Raw genomic sequence first — 13,178 nt, 5'->3', positions numbered from 1 at the left:
AGGAAATATTTGGCCTATGCAACCCAACAGAACAAATACACTTAGAGATAATTTCTTAAGCAGTCAGAGTAGGATTCACCTGACTAGATCAAAAATACCTGTGCTGTCATCTTATATCTAAATTCCCTTTAATCTTAGTGGGTAGAAACAGCACTTCAGTGGTGGTGTCAGAGATCTCTTCTGGGAAGGAAGGGAAATAAGTGAGATGAAATGCTCTGCATAGTTACATCGGTTATAAAGGATGATCACTGGTCTCTGATGATCACTCAGATGTCGATCGCTAGCTTGTAAGTGTTTAGAGCTGGGTAAGATGGCCCAACTCTAATTATTAAAACAATGCCCATATCCTTTAAAAATGCATATTGTGTGGCTATGTCAATACCAGTAAACTAACCCAGGCCAGGGTGCAGACTCATGAACTGCCCTGTGATTTCCCAGACTGTACACCTGATGGATTAATTCTGTACTGAGGCGATGAGCACTGTCTCAGAAAATGCCCACACATGGTTCAAGGAGTACCAGGGTGACGTCATATTCCCAATAAACTCTATGCAAAGTTGGGAAGAAAGGAGTTTGATTTACTGATATAGACCAGCTCAAGTGCCCGAATCACTTCTTAAAAAGGTATTTTGATTCCACTGTCAGTTTTGATCACTTTACCTTCTTTTCGCAAATGCACTATGATGGGCTATGCCTAACAGAGGAGGGGGAAGGTACTTACTGCAGGAAGAGCAAAGAAAGACACTCCAATGAGAGAGAATGTAGCTGCAATCAGTCGTCCCTCCCATGTTTTGGGGGTCTTGTCACCATACCCAATCGTAGCAAGGGTGATCTGTGGGCAGAATGACCAGGACTTCCCATAAGAAAGGCAAAGTCAACAGTTCTGCTTTAAATGTCACCATGAAACCTGCATAACTCAGCTCTACAGGTGCTCATGCACAGCTTCTCGAAATACGACCTTGATGCTGGGCCATGCAATTCTTTTTAATGGTATCATAGTCCAGAGGCATTGCACAGGGAGCAGATTTAGCCTTAAAGAAGCTGCCTCTCTAGGATGTATTTGCTGAAAGGGAACTCCATGTGACATTTCATGCAGTGTCAGTCTCCTGCCCACCATCAGTGCAGTTAGGAATGGGGATTGCCAGTTACCAGCTTGCAGAGCTTGAACAGCCTAACAGGACTACCTCTGTCAGAAGTCCCAGTCTTTTTAAAACAAAGATGACTTTGTGAAATCTTGCTCATTTCCTGCACAATTGCTAATTTCCAACCGTGTACCTTTTCTCATCATTGAGACCCTACCTAAATGTTCTGGGTATGAAAGGATATGAAAATATCCAGGTGTTCTATGCAACACTTGGGACCTTTTGATTAATAGTAGGGGGGAGGGATCTTGCCATTTCTGAGTGAACTGCATTAATTAAAAAATATGCTTCTGAATTTTGGTCACAGCGTGATATAGATTCCCCTAGCTATTGGTAGCAAAGCAACATGAATTCTGTCTACCAGGTGGCAGGAATATTTTGAGCAGTGGTGCAAACCAATACTCCTCTCTTCATCAGAAGAAACAAGAACAGATGTATCAAAAGTCCCTCTTGCTCAGTATCCTGCCACCAATGGCTCCTTACAGACCAAATTTCCATGACTGCCTACCTATACTGTTCAAACCTTTAATGCACTTTGCTAGCCCAGCAGAATAGTCCATTGGATAGCTCTAGTTTTACCATTTTCTGAGGGACATGGGTCTCTACACATAGAGTCTGCCAGTGCAGTTATACCCAAAGAGATACTCTTCTAAAAGAGAAGTTTCCCAGAAGCCAGGAGCACAGACTGATTTCTGAAGAAGGTTTGAGCAATCAACAGGGATATATAGGTTCTGTTAATTTGTTGTAGCAACATCCCGACTGTTATACCAGTAACTTGCCTCTCAATCAAATTTAGTAGCACATATACTGTAATCCCTAATATCAATACTTTATCTCTTCTTGGATATGAAGTTTTAAAGAAGGGGATAAGGTATTTTTGGAGTCACTTACCAGACCCCACCACAGTGCATCTGCATAGGTTTCAAACTCTTCCTTCATCTCCACCCCATTAGCATCCTTTTCAGGAACATCTTTTTCAACCAGATAAACAAGAAATGAGGACAGGATGAGCGTCAGGAACCCGATGTACCAAGCAGTGATGAGTTCCTGCAAAAGAAACAGATGGACAATCGAGGGGCTGAAAACAGTCTCAATACCCACAGCGGCAGAGTAAACGTCAGGAGAAGCAGGAAGCATGGAGGATAACAGCGGAGCTGTCACTGCTGGCTTGGTCACAGTCCCTGACCAGCCCAGCTCAGCACTTACTGGGAAATAAAGCAGACATTTACAAGAATTAGCCCTTACATAGCATCTTCCTTGGGAACAGCTAGGAGCAATCTGCAGTTGTAGTTCTGCATAAATGCGTTAAGGGTTTAGCTGCACCCATGACACAGGGTGCTGCTCTGTCCCTGACCTTGACTCTTCCCATTCCTGCTGCCCCTAGGCTTGGTCAGTCTTGGCAAGCAAACCAACAGCTTTGCCTTCCCCCTACCTCCAGAGACCCAAGGCTGCAGGAAGCAGTTCCTTCTCTTCAGGTATATCAAAGGAAGTTCCACCATGAATAATGTTTTCACTATGAATTGATGCAATAAGAACAGACTTTGAAAATCATCTGTGTGAAAACAAAGCCTGAGCTTCCTTGTTTTAGAGAGAGTGACTAAAGTGGAGTGTGTGGCTAATGCCATTAAGGTGGGAGGTGCAGCAACCTAAGTTAAAATCCCAGCAATGTCTGAAACCAAGAAGAAACATTTCTAGTAAAGGTCTTTAAAAGTGGGTTAAAAAAAAAAAATCAATATTCCACTTTGTTTCATTTTCTAAGAACTGCATTTGGAAGGGAAAAAAAACTGTAGCTGAGAATTTCATAATCAAGTCTTGAGATAAGTCAACTTTCTTGGCTAATTTCTGGTATGCAACCACAGAAAGATATGTTGACTAACCTTGTTATCAAAACTGTTTCTTTAGTGACTTCAGTTCTCGCAACACCTCTTATCTCCCTCAGACAGCTGAGGTCCAAAGGGTAATGATGGGGAATCAAACAAGGAACATTTGAATGAAATCCCACACAATGAAGCCTTAAACAATTTCTAAACAATGACTTTGGCATATAGACTTCTTCCATGATTTCAGTTTCCTGAGAAACATTTGACGTAAGTGTTTATGTGCCACCTGCCTTGTAGCACGTTTAAGCAGGGAAGAAACAGAAGTTGGTATGAAATGAAGAAGGGTGGGTATCCCTATCAGCCACTACAAAGAAACAAAGTCTAATTATGCTGTGCCAGCTGGCATTTTAATTTTCAACCCCCCCTAAAATGTCAGGAATGTCATTCATGGATAAGAAAAAGCAGTAAGTAGCACAGCGTATATGCAATTTTTCTACACCCTGTGCAGATGAGAAATTTCTTCTAGAGGATTTTTATGCAGATAGATTTTAACTTGTAATAATGTTTGGTGAAAATGCAAGAACACAACGTATCTGTCTGGTGTGAGACAGGATGTGTCTGAGTATAACATCAAGTTAGACCGAACTAAGATGATTTTAGAAATTTTGTCTGTTTGGGTTCACACTGTGTGCGTCTTTGTATTGTCTGACCCATGCTTCCAAAGAGAAATTATACCAGTTGCTCCCTCTGAAACCACATTTCTGCTAACCAGACTCTTTCCATCCCTTCTGAGTCCTGCTCCATCTGTTGATCAGACAAGTCTGCGAAGCCACGACAAACATGTTGCAACTACAGAGGCGTTTCTGTCAAAAGATTTCAACATACTTCACTGTAAAAGGGATGTCCCTGCTCTCATTCAGTGTAAAGGCAAAATTCCTGTTGGAATAAGTGTGGGAATGAACATTCTCTCTTATCACTTCCGAGCACCTCTATTGAGTAGAGAAGGGTAAAACAAGGGGCAGAAATGGTTCAGAGAACGGAAGAAGGAATAAAGCTGAGATTGAACTACTAGACATAATCCCAAGGCATTGCTGTACCTGTGCATCCCCTCTCTTTCCCTTCAGTGTCTCTCCCCGAAACCCCAGCTGAGCCCTGCAAGCTCCTCACTTACTTTGCTATGTGCACAAATGGCTGATCCCAAAAGTTTCCATGTGCCGCCCCGCCTGTCCATTCGGAGCATCCGTAGGATCTGAAGGAAGCGGAGGCTTCTGAGAGATGTGGCCAGAACATTGCCCTGGTTCCCAACAGCAACCACTGGCACTGAAGCAATCAGCACAAAGATATCTGCAAGGCGAAAAGAACAAAGCCTGCCAACAAAAGTGGCCCCATCACCTGCTTCTTAATCCCATCTGGTTGTGCTGCAAATTTCCTTAGGCAGATTTTAAAGCTGCCTGAAAATGCTTTCTCTTGCCAATTAAACAGATATCTGCACCTGCCACACAGTCGGCATCATGCACAGAACCCACCAGAAAGCCACATAATCTGTTTACAGATCCATGCACTGGATTTGAGACACTGTCTGAGCTAGTTTAGGGATACACAGAAACAGTGTCCTAATGCTGACAGAAAAACAGCCTTAAATTCATCTGTCTCACAGGAGCACTATAGTGAACAGGTCAGCAGATAAGAAATTCAGTTTTTGATGGTGCATCTAGTATTTTGGTTTTTTGGCTGAGTTTTCCCATTAAAATCTCAAAGCCAGTACTAATTTTTGTAGGCACTCACAGGGCCAATTTGCTCATCAGCTGAAAAGGTTTGAAATGCAAATCACATCGCTGCTTCTTGTTTTTCTGGATTTTTTTTTCTTTCTTTTCCTTGTCTCCCTTCTGCTTTTTGATCATATACATATAAAAGAAAAAAGTGGTACCAAAAGGCTGCAAACATTCTCCAGGCACTCAGTCTTTAAATTGTCTTCATATTCTATTTCCAGCCAAAAAGAGTGGCACCGGATGGATTTCAGATTTGTTCACTTTCAATCATTCTCAAAGCTAACTTGTGCCAGTGACAGCCAGGAAATGATACTAACAAATCCAGTGGGATCTTTTCTATTATACCCAGATATCCATGAAGATTCATTCTCAGAAATGAGATGAGACTTTTACCAAGAAGGTATGAGACAGTGTCAATCCCACTTGCTCACACTGTGCTCTACTGCATTCACAATGCTATTAGAAGTATAAGAAGCATTTATACAACAGTAGCACCCAAAGGAGCACTCCTAATTTGAAGATAGCACAGATGGACAAGGAAATTTTGTTCCAATTTTGTCTATCATTTAGACCCACAAGATGAACAAAAGGAGTGTGAGGGAAGAGAGTGACATGCATCCATATAACTAGCACCACTGCTCCCCAGAGTGGTATGTTCTGTACAAATAAGGAACAATAAGCTAGTGCTTGGTCTGAAGAGCATCATAATAAGTGAAGGAGCCTGGAAACAATGAATGAATGTGGATGGGCATGATAGGCGCTCAGGGCAGAGTGAGCTCCTGAATGTTGGCTGGTTGGTTTGTGGACATAATGGGGAGTTGTAGGAGGGGATTCAAACTTGAATAATGAGTAGTTTTATGGATAGTGATAGGCAGTGCCTTCCAAGCCTGCAAGATAACATGGGTGAAATCACAAAGATACTTGTTTGCAAAAGCAGACCAACATTACAAAAGTAAAACACAACATCTGAATATGAGAGAGCTGGGAAAGACAGTGTAGGGTTGGGAACTGAAGAGGTTTGAAATTGAAGGCAGACAGGGTGTATTTGGGGATGAGCTTAAGAAAAATGCAGTGGGACTCGGGACAAGGAAAATGTGTTTGAAGGGTAGAAAGATCCATTTTTTTCTCACTGACCAGCAACCCAAGTGTCTTTTGAATTAATTGTTATTGCCAGGTACTTCAAATAAATATGTCAAGAAGGACACAGCTCCTAGCACAAAGGGTAGACCTGATTTCAATGCTCTTTACACAGCCATTCACTGGTTCTTGGACATCTCCCCAAACTAGCTTAGAAAGAAAAGGACATAACGGGGAAAACAATAGTAGAGAGCATGTGCCTACCCAGCATGCACAAAGGCTTCCTGGCAAATTTGAGTCTCCCCCTCCATCCTTTGTAGCGACAGCAACACCCAGCAGCCCAGATTCTTAAAGCAAACTCTGCTCCAAAGATGAAAATGGCAAAAGTTTCCTGCATCAAAGACACAAGCTACATTGTTAGACTCAACAAGTTGTGCAGTAATTCTGGACACAAGGATATAACTGAAGGAAAGAGATGAAGTGCAAGTGTTGGGGTATGTGAGAGAGAGAGAGAGAGAGAGAGAGAAGGAAGGTGGGGAGGAGAGTATAGGTTGATGAAAGAGGCAAAACAAAGTAGGACATAGCTTTACAGCCTGTTAATTACTCTGCAGACAGGATGTGCGCCTGCTGTTGGGTAAATGTGAAATGCTTACCCCGCCTTAATGGAAGGGCAGTTACTTCTCAAAAAGACCTCATTTCAGGCAAAATGAGAAAACATATGCTCTGTATACCCACACCCAGGGTTACCCACCAGCAGCTTGTTCATGCAGCTTTATCTATAGAGATAGGGACAGGATACAGTATATTCATATAGTCATAAATTTAAGGCAATGATAAAGGCATATATAAGACAAATTTAAGGCATATATTATTCCCTTAAATTTCCGGTGCGTGGAAGAATGGGATTTTCCACCTTGCTCAAGAACTCTTCTGAGCATGGGGAGGGAATGGGGAGGAGAGAGCTTCTCTGAGGTGCTCAGCAGAGATGGGCCAAGAGCAGCATGGGGCACGCAGTTACTTTTCCTCTCTGTGAATAGCTGACAAGGAGGAAAGGGGGATTTTTCCTGATGCTCATCCCCACAGCTGCTAGGTACTTCTAAAAACCACTGAGAACCACAGAAAAGCAAGCACAGGAGAGGGAAAAATAACCTCAGGCTTTTTCAAATGTGAAAACATGGGTCTAAGCAGGGTAACAGGGACCAAAAGCGAGTTTCACATTCCCTAGGGGATGAGGATGTTTTCATACAGGCACTTTTTGAGAAGGAACATGCAAGGGGAATTCACCTTTCATTCCTTTTGGCATTTAGTTCTTGCTCGGATCTACATGGCTCTAGGGGTACAAGGGGAAATGGAAATTGAGATCTCAGAACTACTATTGCTGTGCAGTTTCCCTAGAGATGTTTTTCTACAAGGCCAGGTTAATTAAGAGCTTGCATTCCTTATTTCATGACAGCTATCATCGAATCGTGGAATGGTCTGTGTTGGAAGGGACCTTAAACATCATCTAGTCCCAACCCCCTGCCATGGGCAGGGACACCTTCCACTAGCCCAGGTTGCCCAAACCCCGTCCAACCTGGGCTTGAACACTTCCAGGGAGGGGGCAGCCACAGCTTCTCTGGGCAACCTGTGCCAGGGCCTCACCACCCTCATGGTAAAGAATTTCTTCCTTATATCTAATCTAAATCTACCAGCTTTCAGTTTAAAGTCATAACCTCCTGTCCTATCATTACATGCCCTTGTAAAAAGTCCCTCTCCAGCTTTCTTGTAGGCCCCCTTTAGGCTCCCTATGGGAGAAGAGGAAGTTCTTTGTAGGGTCATTTTCATAAAATGATGAATATGTCATGTGTATATTCAATAAGGGGTTTTTTCCTATTTTTTTCTTCTGCCAAATGGAAGCCCTACACAAATATAGTCTTGAGCATGAACTCCAGTATTTATAAAACAAGCATGCTGGAACACAGAGAAAGTAATATATTTGTTGCAAATACCTTTTCTTTCATGGATAGTCATCAGAGGCACTGCCTGCAACAATTTCATTTATGCTGCTATTTGGCTTAAGCAGGAGTTGAATTCTGATGACTCCCCTTGAAAGAAATGTTGGTATTGGTAGAATACTGTAGAATGAATCAAAAACATTGAAAGATTAAAAAAAAAAAAAGGTGTTTTCAAATGTCCTCTGATCTGGCATGATCAGTAGAATACTTATTGACATTTCAATGGGAGCTGTTAAGCAAATGCTGAAAAGTCATTATTTAAAAGTCTCAGGCTAGTATTTTTCCTCTCTCCTCACTTCCCTTTTACTCAATCGGTGCTGACAATGGACTAGGGACTCTCCAGTATGTAAGTGTATGGTCACTGCTCCCGGACCAAGAGAATAAATCTTATTGCATGCAAGGCTGGGAGTAAGTTTCCATCACTGCTGATGGAGCTGATTTCAATTCAAGGACATTACCAGGGTGATGCAGCAGCCAGTCTACTTACCAGCAAGAGAAGCCAGTCTCCAGAAACAGTTTCATACTCTTTGAAAGTTGTCAGGACAGCTAAGATCAAACACCCCAAGACAATCAGAAACCTGGAATGAAGAAAAAATGAAAAACCACAGCATTGTTAGCCCTCTCTGTGTTCATACTGGAGATGTTGCCTATAAAAAACTGTGTGGAGACCTTCAGAGGGTGGCTACTTCCCATTGGTGAGCAGTGAGGTGAGCTCTCATGAAGAGCAAGGGTTCTCAGCCTGGGTAGGGTGGGGCCTTAATTCAAGAAATTAGGGCAAGATCCTAAATCAGAATGGGCCTGGGACAGACATGCAGTAATTAACTCGTTTGCACTCTTCGGGAAGGAAATGGATGATACTGCATTTTTGGAAGGATTTTATGGTATGACAGAGGACTGTAATGCTCAGGAGGTCTATTCCAAGCTGATGTGCTGTGCGCTTCACAAAATGACACTGCAGTTACAGTGAAATAAATCCACTTGGCACATCCTGAGACTCGAGAAACAGTAAATGCTTCAATATAATGCAGCACCAGGACAAACCCTCCCTTGAAAACTGCACTGCACTTACTTTTTCTTTCCCTGTTTGCACTCATTTCTATGCAGATGAAAAGATTAAAAGGTTTGAAACAGAAACAATAGAGAGGGAAAGTTTTGCTCTCCAATAAACACAGTGCGTGATAAATCACTGCCCCTGTGCTATTATCTGTCCATGAGGCTCCAGAACACAGAGATTTGACAGAAAATTTAACTCCCACTGCTGGTAAATCAAATTCAGTCCCATCTAAAGTCACGTTGATCTGCTTTGTAAAACTATTCCCAGGTTCAAGCTTTTCAAAATCTTTTATACTTAAACAAATAAGAAAAATCAAGGGAGTCTCCTAAGTGATTACTGTGAAGCAAAGTGGGGGAAGCTCATATTCTAGTACTTCATGTACCCAGAACATTGACATTATAATGTGCTCCCAAAACGTGATCCACAGGAACAGAGGGACAGGTGTCCATGAAAATGTTTCAGAATTGAGTAAATAAATTGGAAGGATGTCTTCATAAAGACTCTGGGTCCCTTGTTTTCATAGCTAGGGTACATCAAAGAAATGATAGGCGTTAGGCACTGAAATCATCCAGGGAAAAAAGCTTGTTAAGAATCAAACTGTGTTTAGCGTGTGTTTACTACCTCTTTTGAATTTCAATCTGATACCTAAAGTGTGATTTTATTTCTTGCTGAATAAAACTCCACTTTGTTCTTTGTTTCACTGGGTAAAATGAGCAGAGTCCACAGCCTGCAGTGTGGAGTCAGCAAGCAAGGACCATGGGGAAGGGAGGCTCAGCTCAGAGACACGTGTCCTCTAACCTGTCTTGGGGCTTTGTTTTCTTCATGTGCAGGGAAACCTGGGGCTAAGGGAGCGTGTTCTGAGAATCTACAGCATGTTTGCAGCTGGAGTAAAAGGAGAGGTGAGCTCCAGATAGCTCCTGCTGCCTTTTGGGAAGGCGTTTCCTCCAAACAGAATCAACTAGCAACCCCTGTGCAAGAAATAGGCAACTGTGAAATACTTGACAGCAAACCCTGAAGGATTACTTTGCTGAGGCTTTCCTAACATTAGCTATTCAGACTGAAATTTCCCATGCCAGGAAAATTTCAGATCAGCCATTTTGAACAAGGTTGGAACAAAAATAAATGTGTTTGCTCATGCTAAATAATTCTGAATTTCTTTGACAAGTTTCATCTTCTCCCACTCACCAGTCATGCTCCAGAGCAAGGGCTAAGTGCTTGGTAGGAAACAGCCTTTGGGTCCAGAAAGTGTCTTTTACCATTTATCAATAATAACCATACTCCTGCTGCTCAAGGCATTCAGCAGTTAACAGCGATTTTGTGATGTTCCTGCCATGTCCTCAAGCTTGCTTTGTCACACCATACCTTGCTGTCCCCCATCTTGTACTTACGAAGCCACTGTCTTCCCAAGACCCACTATCCAGCTACACAGCACCTCTACAATCAAACTGGTGTGAACTTAACCAAGACAACATGATTCCTTCGATTAGCTATAAACTACCTATGGCTTGCCACATTACAGCTATTACAGTGGTACCATTTAAATCCTTGAGCTGATGCTACCTGATGCTTTCCATTACAGCCATTTTTTGATACCGTGTGAAAATTCGGTAACCTATCAGCTCACAAGTATCATTTAAATGATTTAATGAAAGGCAAAACACACTGAAAAAAGTCCAAGGAAATTACATCATCAGCTACCTAAAATAAAGGCGTGAATTCACAATATCATTCAACAGAACAGCACTGTCAGATAAAGATGATGTGCAGATTTTTGTCCAAGAGGAAGACAGAAGATAAATTAGTAGTGAAATTGTCAACTTTTGCCTAAAAATGCCTGCGGTTTTACCACTAGAGGGTACCAGTGCTCCATAGAGCAAGGGGATACTGCTTTCGCTTCTGGTTTTCTCCCCCATGAGACAAACTCAGTGCAGATGATGTTCAGGTGATGACACCCATGTATCTGATATGCAAGAAAAGGCGTCTCACAGCGGTGACAAGGTTTACCCTTGGTCACTAAAACCCACACATATTGTCATTAATGGACAAGGGGTGCTGCTTGCTCGAACACAGCCCATGCTTCAAGCTCTACTGATCCAAGTGTGAGCCCATCCATGAGAACAACAGAACACACAGGACAAAAAAATAAAAGTGAAAATAGGATGAGAGGGTGAGACTGAAGTTCACAAGTCACCATGGATAATTTTGAGGGCAAATCTAAGCAAGGAATGTGGTCTGAACCCCCAGTTGCAGGAAGTGCATTAATGCAGCTCAGAAGAGTGCCTTGGAGGTGCAACTGCTGAGCACGAACCATAGTCCCAAAAACCACACAGACCACAGAGTAAGGGTCCTGCACCTTTCTGCAGTAGTCTGGGGTGTGCAGGGACAAAAAGCCTGTGTTGGGTCACATAACTGCAATCCATCTTGGAAGGCTCAGCTATCCTCCTACTGCACTGTTTCCAAAGGATAAACACCCACTGCAAGTTAATGAAATCACATCTCAGCAATCTTCCTTTAGCATCCAAAATGATGACCGGGTTCAGAGCACTTCATGAATTTTAATCTCCATTGATGCTGTGCAACCCACTGTTTTCCTTGCAGCTCTTCCGTTTTGGATCTTGGTGCTTACGAAGCCTGCATCTCTTCTTGTGTTCTCTTTCTATGGAAGATGCTACGCAGGTGTCATGCTTTTTTCATCAATCCCCCTTGCTCAGCAAAGATGATAACAAGGTACATCTTCACCTTGCTGCCTGTGCCTGTATTGTGGCCTTGCAAACACAAAGACTTAACTTGCTTGACAGTTGCTGAGTCTATTGTCTGATAGCAATAGGACAACAGCTGAGTCTATATTGTTTAATTTCATCTTTTTGAGGCAGCAGTGTGGGTCCAGTGGTTGAGCCTGACTGTAAAATCATAACAGGCAAATTGCAGTTAAAGAAACTGCTGAAATCCCAACGGATGAGCAGAGGGGAGACTAACACCAATCTGGGGAATCAAGGGGCAGAGAGGGAGAAGGTCTCAAATTTACTCACAGTTATAATGACACTATCCATGGGCCATGGAGCATCAAGGGTTAGAAGAAAGAAATAAGGTAAAAGTCAAGGTTTAGTAATGCAAATAGAGCCATATTAAGCCTAAACTTCCTACTGAACAGTGTTTCAGCAGGTGGCAGTCCAGACTTCAAGAACATAAACCAGATATGCCAAATGACGAACTGAATTTTGTTCTTCGGTTTTTAGAATCATCCTTCCTATCGTTTCATATCATTTTTCACAGCCCATTACATTGTACTTATTTGCAGTATTATGCCAAAAATCCTGATTAGTTTGTTGTATGTATAAGTTCCAGACCACCAAATGTCAGTGCTCTTTTGTCACTGTCACAGCTAATATGCTTTTCTAGTAAATAAATGTTCTTGTTACTGGAAACCACATGTTTAACACTAATATTTTCTAATTGTACTATTTTGGTGTATTAAAGACAGTATTCCAAAACCAATATATATTTTTTCCGGGAAAGAAGAAGTAATTTATGACTATGCTAGACCACGAATCTAATGTTTCTTGGATGAACATTAGAGACTGTTTTGTTTGTCAATTTTTTATTTCTTTTAATATTTCACATTCTTTGAATTTTTGTTCTATATCTGCTTTCATTTAAAGCCAATATAATGCAGATCTTGCTGAGAACTTTTATATTTTTTCCATATATAGGTGCTCATCATGTATCCTGTTCACCATTTCTTGCTTTAAAACTTCAGGAGCAGATCACATAGCAATTTGCCTATAATCTCTTCCAAAACATAGCAGTCCTTTTGAAGCTGTCAAGAGGACTAGGCATAGGCAGGGCTTGTCATAGGCAGGCCAAACCATATTTGCATCTGGCATAATTTTGGCAAATTTTTGTCTTGTGTGGCAAAATTTTAAGCCCCAAGAAGACTTATAGTTAATACAGAAGAACATATGCTTCAAATGTACAACTCATGTTGTTTTAAAGGAGACAGCTCAAGCTGGCCAGAAGCACCTACAGAGACAATTTCTTCTCTGTAATGGTAAGGAAATATTCTAGTGACTAGCTCCTATGGAGGTGTTTACTCTGTAAATTAGCTGAATGCCACCCCTTATGTTCAGCCCTGTTTTGGATACAATTGCAAGCACTACCTTTTAATAATGTTTATATATTTTTACTACTGAAAGAATTAGTCTACCAGCCATCAGCCCACTTCTTACATGACCAGATTTCTCTGAAATATTTTGCTGTAACTTAGGTATCACATCTACATCTATGTGTGGTTGAGGATCCTGCTTACAAAATACTAATCCAGG

At 41.8% G+C, this 13,178-nt stretch overlaps 1 protein-coding gene across 1 annotated transcript in view; it reads right to left on the bottom strand.

Annotated features, from left to right (window-relative positions):
* Positions 1-13,178, bottom strand: part of KCNQ3 (potassium voltage-gated channel subfamily Q member 3) — a 203,221-nt gene that overhangs the window by 25,600 nt on the left and 164,443 nt on the right. The window contains exons 2-6 of the mRNA XM_074898411.1: positions 8,290-8,380; positions 6,073-6,199; positions 4,134-4,306; positions 2,034-2,189; positions 722-832 (exon numbers count right to left, since the gene is read on the bottom strand). Coding sequence (XP_074754512.1) covers positions 722-832; positions 2,034-2,189; positions 4,134-4,306; positions 6,073-6,199; positions 8,290-8,380 — 658 coding nt within the window. The remainder of the gene's footprint in view (positions 1-721; positions 833-2,033; positions 2,190-4,133; positions 4,307-6,072; positions 6,200-8,289; positions 8,381-13,178) is intronic.

Source organism: Athene noctua, chromosome 2, assembly GCF_965140245.1.
Source record: "Athene noctua chromosome 2, bAthNoc1.hap1.1, whole genome shotgun sequence".
Taxonomy (NCBI): Eukaryota; Metazoa; Chordata; class Aves; order Strigiformes; family Strigidae; genus Athene; species Athene noctua.
This window is presented reverse-complemented; position numbering and strand designations above follow the sequence as displayed.